Source organism: Electrona antarctica (genome assembly GCF_951216825.1).
Source record: "Electrona antarctica genome assembly, chromosome: 14".
In the NCBI taxonomy this organism is placed as follows: Eukaryota; Metazoa; Chordata; class Actinopteri; order Myctophiformes; family Myctophidae; genus Electrona; species Electrona antarctica.
The window spans coordinates 15,474,392-15,483,606 of record NC_136795.1 but is presented as its reverse complement, the minus strand read 5'-3'; the positions used below and the strand labels follow the sequence as shown (position 1 = coordinate 15,483,606).

Genomic DNA, 9,215 nt, shown 5'->3' with positions numbered 1-9,215 from the left:
TCAAGACCAAAAATAGAAATTAGACGTTTGCCCGGGCCCCAAACAAACTAGTGAAAATAGCAGATTTTCAAGCTCACAACGCTGCATGAATTGTCATGTTGTGAGCTTGTAACTGCTGGGACCCAAACAAACTCGTGACAATAGCAGATCTACAAGCTCACAACGCTGCGTGAATCGTCACACTGTGAGCTTGTAGATCTGCTATTTTCACTACTTCTTAAACTTTTCTTTACATTTATTTATGGAAATAAATTAGATTTTTAATTTTATTAATTATAGAAAAAGGCCTGTGCACACCAGGTTGGTGACAGTCTGCGTAGGACAAAAGTGCATATATTAAAAAAGGTATCTTTGAAAAACAAAAGAACCTGCACACTGTCGGAAACTTGCCAAAATGTTGCTCTTTATTAAGTCGACGTTGTAGTCATTAGACCTTCATCAGGACAGACAATCATTATTATTCATGAAATACTTTTTTTTGTTGAAAGGTTTTCAAATCTTTTTAAATCTCTAAATTGTTCCACAGTTCCTTTTCCCCACATTTCAATGCTCTGGATGGTGCTGTGGACAGGGGGAGCTTTGAGGGCAACTACAGGGTGGAACAGGGAAAGCCACTGTAAGTCACCACAGGCATATGTCTTTTTTAATTATCATTGACTGACACTGTTGTGTGACGATGTAGACATTGGGGTTTAGTCTTTTGTTGCTTTGTCTGTGAAAACTGCACTTATTTTGTTAAAGAAAAAAAGTGTTTAATAAATAAACTTGACTCAATTATGCGTACCTTTGATATGTCATGCGCTTTCCCATTTAGAAATCCTCGGGGACGTACAGGTTTGACAGAGAGAGGTTTGCTGGGACGCTGGGGGCCCAACCATGCTGCAGATCCAATTGTCACCAGGTTAACCTTTCTCCATCATTATCCCATTAAAAGACCTGAGGCCCATTCTACAAATGCCTTCATCAGTAGTTCTCAAAATGTAAAAAAATAGCAGATTCACAAGCTTGCAACGTGGTATCTAATCAGTAGTTCTCAAATGTTATATTTGGCTGCAGACTTCACTTACATAGACATTTTGTTAATGACAAATAGTATAGAGCGTCGCAGTCCCGCCCCCTACCATGGACCAGGAAATGATTCTCCGTTCATTTTCCTCATAGACATTTCAGAAAGTATTTATTTAAAGACGTTTACGCCGCGGACAAAGCCAACTCGAGTCGTGACAAATCATGACAACAAAATAATTAGAAAGAAGAAAAAAACGGCAGGTTACAACACTTTTTTTGTTGTTTTTCTTCTTATTTTTTCTAATTATTTGTTTGGACCAAAATATTGTTTGTGTTGTCATGAGTTGTCACGACTCGAGTTGGCTTTGTCCGTGGCGTAACCGTCTTTAAATAAATACTTTTTGAAATGTCTATGGGAAAAATGCATTGGGATTCATTTCCTGGTCCATGGTAGGGGGGGGGGACTGCGACGCTCTATAGCTGCTCCATTGACAATACATTGAGAAACAGACTTTTACCACTCAAATGATTAGTTTGAGTGGCAACTAATCAGACAGAACTGTCCTATAAGCACAGGACAATGTATGTCATTTCTATCGGCATCAGGTATCGCGCCCCTGAGTATTGGCACACACCTAGTCCAGCTTTGTAAATTGATTTTCAATGGAGGATTATGACAGTGTGTTATCACAGATTAGGAGGCACGAATCATCATGAACTGCCTGTTGTTGATCCGAGTTCAGATTAGTGTGCTTGTCTGCTGTACTTTCCCCTTATGTCGTTTCTTACTACCTGGCATTGTAGGGTGAAGACATTTTGGAGAGATAGTAGTTGTGGTGGTAGAAAAGTGTATTTGACTACCGGTAATACTAGATGTAGGTAGGTCCTGTTATTTTCTTTTCGGTAGTCGGTAGTGCTGTCGCCTCACAGCTAGAAGGTCTTGGGTTCGATCCCGCTGGGGGCGTGTTCTCTCATCCGCGTCATCAGTGCCCATACCCGAGGCGGGGTTGGCGAAAGGGCCTTCCTGTGTGGAGTTTGCATGTTCTCCCCGTGTCCCCTAGGGTAGGTACCCTCACAAAAAAATGCAGTAATCCTGGTCTCTAAACTACTGGCCAGAATAACGTGTTCCTTCCATGCGCTACGTCCGGCCGGGGAAACTCTCCCCTGTCAGGTGAAAAGAAGCAGCTTGGACTTGGACATGCATAGAAGGGAGCATGAGGTCAGTCCCCCAGGTTGGCAGAGGAAGTGTAGCGCCCAGGATTACATTAGATAATTGACACTGGGTGAAAAAATGGGTTGCAAAAATAAAATAAAATAAAATGTTGCAGTTGTTTCCATTGTAGAGAAAGCGATCTACAGACGTAATTACGATTTAACCAGTAAATTCTCCGATCAATTCTGGCTTCTAAAAACAAGCGTGGAAAAGTGGTGAATTTTAGAATCCATGTTTCATCAGTGCTGCAGGTGGAACATTGTTAGGTCTGACACAATTATTTTTGTGTTATCATCATCATAGTCGTTTCCATGTTGAAAAATGTTGTTTAATATTTAAAAAAAAACATTGTGGAACCAGCTGATTTTTTTTTTAATATGTCAGTCTTTTATATATATATATATTTAGGTTAGTTAGTTGTGCAACTTCAAAGCCTAAAAGGAAGGTATTTTGTATTCATTTGTTCAACGACGAAAACACAATTAAATCACTAATCGCAATTATTTGTGTGACAATTTATCAATGTCATAATCGTGACAGCTGTAGTCCCGTAGACATAATTTGCTGTTGTACTCAGGTAGTCGTTTCCGATGATCGTGAGCCATCTGTCTCTGTACTCTAGGTGGAAATTAGATGCCAAAGGACAAAGGATATCTCACCCAGTGTCCAAACGAGCTGTCCTGCAGTTTGTAGCCATCAAGAGGAAAGATTGTGGAGAATGGGCTATTCCAGGGGTTGGTGCCAATTAATATTTTAAAAATGTTCAAGTCAGGGGTCACACATGGTAAGAGTGCATAAATACATACTGTACATACCACATAAAGAAGGCTGGCCCAGGGTTCAAATCCGACTCAAGACTCTGTTGCATGTGCACCAGCTTTGGGTTCCTCTCATTGTTCAAGTCATATTCTCATAGTCTGTGGCTTTTGCACTCTTTTTCTCATTTACTGCGTAAATTCATAAATAATCCACCCACAGTATTCTGCCTGTCTCATTCAGCGGTGTCATTTCTTACTTGTTTTTCTACAGGGTATGGTTGATCCGGGGGAGCTGGTGTCTCTTACACTGCAGCGGGAGTTTTCTGAGGAGGCATTGAACTCCCTGCAAGCCTCGCCATCAGAGAGGGCAAACATCCACACACGCATCACCGAGCTTTTCAACTCACCAGGGTTTCAGGTCAGTTACTGATGGCCTTTCCTCCTTTCTCTGAAACTATGGCGCTGTCCGTGGTTTTGAACAGATCGGTGCGTTTCGGAGGTAATTTCTGATTTAGCGGTCATTGTGATTTGAATATTGGCGTTTTCTGGAGACAGGGTAGACCTGTCTTAGCTCGCTAGCATTGGCTTAACTCCTTGAGTGCCACCTGGTGGACAAAGATTTAGCGCTTGGGTGCCACATGATCAGGGGCATTTTCTAGCCAGGTGCAACCGGGCTATACTGTCGATGTTGAGACTAGTGAGGACCTAGTGGACACTTTTTCATGATTGGCTGCCTCTAAGCCAATGGGAGATAGAACCCATAGTGAGCTTGCTGCACCTGGCAGTTATGACACGAGTCATTCTTGTTCACTATGAAGCCGTCCTGTTTGTCACCATCTTGAATGCTAACAGCTATTAAAGTACCAAAAGTAGAAAGTAGTCATACCGAATGTCCCATTTCACAAGTTTTCAAATATATAAAATGTATAAAATATCTTTTCAAAATAGCAAATCTACAAGGTCACAATGTGCCACATGCCGACGCAATTGTGAGCTTGTAGATCGGCTATTGACAGTCGTCTGCCCGGTAGATGTTTTTATAAAATATAACAATTAATAAAGAAAATTAAGGTTTTGCCCAGTAGATTTTGTGAAATCTTGTGTGCGAGTGAAATGTTTGGCCTATGGGTGACGCTAGAGAAGAGACCTTGTGGTCAACAAACCCAGTAGGGTTCATCTTCCAGAAAGAAGCTGCATGGCAAATTTCACTGTCATCAACATCCTTTATAAAAAATATGATGTAACGGCTAACCACATTACTCAGATGTCTCCAGGTTTCATTCCCAGCTGGGTGATCCGTGTTGCTTGTCATCCCCTGATTTCTACCATTGCTTTCCTTTTTCTTTCCACTCTCATGAGAATAAGTGTATCAAAGTGGACTCCTTCATGTCATTCAGGTGTATCAGGGCTATGTGGACGACCCGAGGAACACAGACAATGCTTGGATGGAAACGGTGGCTGTCAACTTCCATGATGACACAGGTACTTTAGCTAGAATGGATTTAATTCAGCTTTTTTTAAAAAGAATTCAACATAGTGATGGTCGTCATCTTTAAATCGTCTTTTAATAGTCCCTTAATATTCCTAGAAAACATGTATGTCATAAATTAACATGATTTGCCTTTGGGGTTAAGATTTTGACCAATTTGGCCAATATGTTTGACCAGTTTTTATACAGTATTTGTTTTATTACTTTTGATGCAGTAATTGTAGTTTTGTTTTTTTATGTTTTAGATATTTATAAGTCCATAAATTGTCACTTTACTGTCATATGTAAAGTGTGTTTCGATGCCCAATACCTTTGCACATTTTACTCAAGTTTGAATACAGGCCTTTACCTGTAATTCCACATCATGGTACTGCTACCTTTACTTAAAGATGGAGTGCCACAATTTTTTTCCACCCTAAAACATGATCATCAGGTTTTATTATAATATAAGGAGGAAGAACCTTTTCCAAATAGTGTACAGTATTTGTTAAAATCATGCTTTTATGTGGACACGCCCACCAGTTAATTAAGTACGCCTGGTTTGCCTGGTGGATAGTGATCCACCTGAACTGAAGCCGCACCCACAGCTGTAGTTGTATGATAAAGGGGGAGGGGTTATGGGAGGGGCTGATAGTGTGATGTCACTATATTACTGTTTATTTCATTGGCCCGTTTGACTGTCAAGGGTTCAGCCTCCAGGAAGAAACCCTAAATACAAAGTTAATACACCATTGCACATAAAAACGACTCCAGGGTGTCTAATGAAGTACTGTCACCTCAGACACATGAAAAACTGGAAAAATAAAATAAATCTCAGTGCTTCTTCCACACCACTGCTGAGCTGTGCTGTCCCTGTGGTCACCCAGGCAACAGTGTGAGCGGCCTGCCATTGGAAGCTGGTGATGATGCAGGGAAGGTGCGCTGGGTGGACGTGGACTCCTCCTTCCCTCTGTACGCCAGCCATAACCATTTCCTGGAGGCGGTCGCCAAGGAGAGGAACGCCCACTGGTAACCAAGGGCAACCCACTCATCTCCAATAAAACGATGAAGGAAGAATCAGAGCAGTGGTTCTCAAACTTTTAAGTTCCAAGGTCTCCCCTTAACTCTGACATTATACAAATGGAACTATACTGTCAAGAGAACAGACTTGTAAGGATCAATTTAGACACAGAGGCCCCTTTTCCACAAGTTTGAACGGGTTAATTTTTCCCCGCCTAATACTGAACCAGTTCCGAGTGTTTCCACTGGAAGTTCTATTGGTGGAAAAGGGGCATCAGAGTTCCTGGAATCCACTTTGAGAACCACTGGATTAGAGATATTCTCAAGCTTTTTAATTCCAACGACCCCCCCCCCCCCCCCCCCATATAACTGAGAGCGCATGGACACACACAGAACCAGACTTGAGAGACACGTACTGTAATTTAACATTTTAATTATATGCACGCATTCTGCACAATACAAGCACTGGTAATTGACCTGGGTTGTAACTTGATTGTTTAGCACTTGTCTGCAAGACAAGTGCAGACTAAACTTAATATGCTTAATATAATCTTAGGTCGTTGAATGTAGCAGATGGACCTCGTAAAGGTGGCAAGTTGTGTAATTAAGGATTTTAAATTTGTCTGAGAATGGATGTGATTCTGTGTGCGAGGCCTTACCGATCGTTGGCAGATCTTTGGGTCCAATGCCGTCCCGGGTTTTTGGAGAGTCCTAGGCCGCCGATTACCAATGTTTGACAGATATTTTGTCCCAAAAAAGTGTGCATCTGAGTTGATTTCATAATACATCGGCTGCATAATTGCCGATTTCAGATGCCATCAAAAAGTTCAAATAAAGGCTGATATATGGGTCTGTCTCTATGTATATGTGTGCTGTATTTTTGTCTTTATTTATGGCTCCAACTTCTCATGAAATGCTTATTCAGATCCTTTGGCCCTTTGACCCAAATCTTAACCCATTTAGACCTCATGCCAATTCTATGAAAGCCTTCTGAACCAGCAGTTTTTCAAGAGTTTTCAAAAATGTTCAAAAATAGCAGATGTACAAGCTGTGAGCTTGTAAATGTTTGACTAGACAAGTTAAATGAAAACAAATTACTGGACAAAAATGCTATCCATATTTAATTTGGGTGACTAAAAATGACATTAGCAGTGGGTGGTTATAGTAACCACCATTGTTCTCCAAGGGAAGCTATCTCTCCACCCACCTCATTATGTAAAGGGTCTCGACCCCACCACCACTAGATTGTACAGTTGATGCTATTAATATTCATACAGGCCAGCCGTTTCATTCTGCACACATTTAGCATATATAAATGACCAGTGGTGGTAAGTAACTAATTACATTTACTCAAGTACTGTACTTATAGACATTAGTAGGGCCTATGATACTTTACTTTACAATTTTCAATACTTTTACTTCTCCACTACATCTCAGAGGCAAATATTGTACTTTTTACTTCACTACAATTATTTGAAAACTTTAGTTACCTTTTAGATTGGAATTGTCACAAAACATATTAACCATTTCAGCCCTATTTAAACTTAGGCTATTAGTACTTTAAGTATATACAGTATGTTTATGCCAATACTTTTGCTCCATTGATCCAAGCTGGAACACAATCGGTAGGAGACTGAGTCACTCTGCCCGTCAATTTATTGGCTTAGTTTAGGATTGCGACGAAAACAAAACGATCTCCACAAATTCAAGGCTTCATGGGGTGTGTAATTGATAGAAAATAAGCCATTTTGGGGTGAACTACTCTAAGTTGTCAGATGGGTGAGGAACTAAGTGTACACTTTAGAGATGTTTAGAATAAAGTTAATATTCCAATTACTTACTGGTTCTGATAAGCCTTTCCTCCCAATAAATAGAGCATACAGCATCATGGTTGTAATAATCTGCCAGCCAGATGAAGCTTGTTTCCATGTCTGTTATGACTTTAAGGTTAACCACTTAAGCCCCATGTTATACCTGAAATAAAGAAATTAGTCAACATAAAAGCTCAGTGCATCACAATAAATTGAGCTAGTAGATGGGGGAGGGGGGGGGGGGGGGGGGGGATCAACTGTGTGGCATTCCCAAAATAGGGATGTCAGGTTGCAAGTTTGTCCATTTCATTGTCTCCACCAGGCCGAAGGCATGGGGAGAGAGTATGTTTTGCAGTCCGTCCGTGTGTCTGTCCGTCCGTCTGTGAACAGCTAATCTCTGGCACCGTTGGCTTGATCGCAGCCATACTCTGCACACACACTCCCTGGATGCCAGAGCTGAACCTCTGCTCCAAAGTTTTCACATTGGCCTGTTATAGCGCCACCAGGAGGCCGCTTTGTGCAAAACAAATGTTTTGACAGTACACCTACAGATTTTGTCCAAACATTACGCAAATTGGTACACAGTCTCTCTAGAGCCATTCAACGAAACGGGTCTTTCAGATTTTTCAGACTCCATCCTGATTGGCTACGATTGGCTTCCAAAGTTTGCAGGAGTGCTCCATTTCAAACAAAATGCTGCAAATCATGAACACATCGTGTGATTTCCGTGAAATTTTGCACGCACATTCCCACTAGGCCGAGGAAGAAATGCCACTTGAATATTTTTAACTCAGCCTCATGGTGGCGCTATAACTGGCCGATTTGTGTTTTTACCTATAACTGCACCGATCTGTGTAAAACCATGTATGCACACTCCCTAGAGGCCAAGGAAAAACCTTTGCCTGGAATTTTTCACATCTGCTCTTTATAGCGCCACCAGGAGGCCAACATAAGTAAAACACATTTTCTAATATTACTCCTTCAGATTTCATCCAAATGTCACGCAAATCGGTACACATGCTCTCCATAGTCATGTGATTTGTTTGATTTCTCATAATTATCCATCCTGATTGGCTACGATTGGCTTCTAACGTTTTCAGGAGTAGCCCGTTTTGTACAAATCGCCACAACTCCTCAACGCAGCGTCCGATTGCGGTGAAACTGTGCATGCCTATTCCCATTACTACACTGAGGAAGAAATGCCACTTGACAGTTTTCAAATCAGCCTCATGGTGGCGCTACAACAGGCTAAGTCGCATCACACACACAATAAACATGTTTATATTACTCCTAAACATTTTTCCAAACATCACACACACTCCTATCCTCCTGGTGGAGACCTGTGCCCAGAAGGGCACTTTTTCTAGTTTGATATGTTTTGGGAGGTACACTCCAAATTCTAATCACCTCAAGTGGATGCTTGATTGTTTTTTCAAACACAATCTTCCACATAATTTTATCCTATAAGTTTGTGATAAGCATATGAATTCCTCAGTTATGGCCCGAGATATGTTTCGTAAGGTCCCAGTGACCTTGACCAACTACTTCTATTATAATAATACCTGGAATTTAGAGCATTTCTCTGTACCCAAAGTCACTTCACAAAACGCTTTAAAAAGGCTAAAAACTAAGCAAAGAAAAAAGAAAGACCCTAACCCAAAGTGTAAGGACTATCTTATCAGTTCAACCTCAAGTCCAAGTGGACATTTGTGCCAAATGTCATGAAGTGGTGAAATTCCCCCACAGGCATTCCTGAGAGATCACGTTCACAAGAACGAGACAGCTGGACGGGCTGACGGACAACCGCATAACATATCTGGGTGCCGTCTGGCGCCGGCATAATAAATGTGTTATATGGCTCTTGACTCTTGAATATCATTGCTGTCGAGCAGAATCTCCATATTATAACCCTTCGCAATTTTTTCGCAAATGAACGC

General features: G+C 41.2%; 1 protein-coding gene across 4 annotated transcripts in view; it reads left to right on the top strand.

Moving 5' to 3' along the window:
• nudt9 (nudix (nucleoside diphosphate linked moiety X)-type motif 9) overlaps positions 1–6,331 on the top strand; it is a 7,953-nt gene extending 1,622 nt beyond the window's left edge. For 3 of the 4 annotated variants that reach the window (XM_079521577.1, XM_079521578.1, XM_079521579.1), the window contains exons 3-8: positions 527–616; positions 815–901; positions 2,844–2,955; positions 3,251–3,397; positions 4,377–4,461; positions 5,335–6,331. In XM_079521577.1, the coding sequence (XP_079377703.1) occupies positions 527–616; positions 815–901; positions 2,844–2,955; positions 3,251–3,397; positions 4,377–4,461; positions 5,335–5,480 (667 nt within the window). In that variant the 3' untranslated portion in view covers positions 5,481–6,331. The remainder of the gene's footprint in view (positions 1–526; positions 617–814; positions 902–2,843; positions 2,956–3,250; positions 3,398–4,376; positions 4,462–5,334) is intronic. The other variant, XR_013791635.1, reaches the window with a different exon arrangement.
• The last annotated feature ends 2,884 nt before the right edge of the window (positions 6,332–9,215 follow it).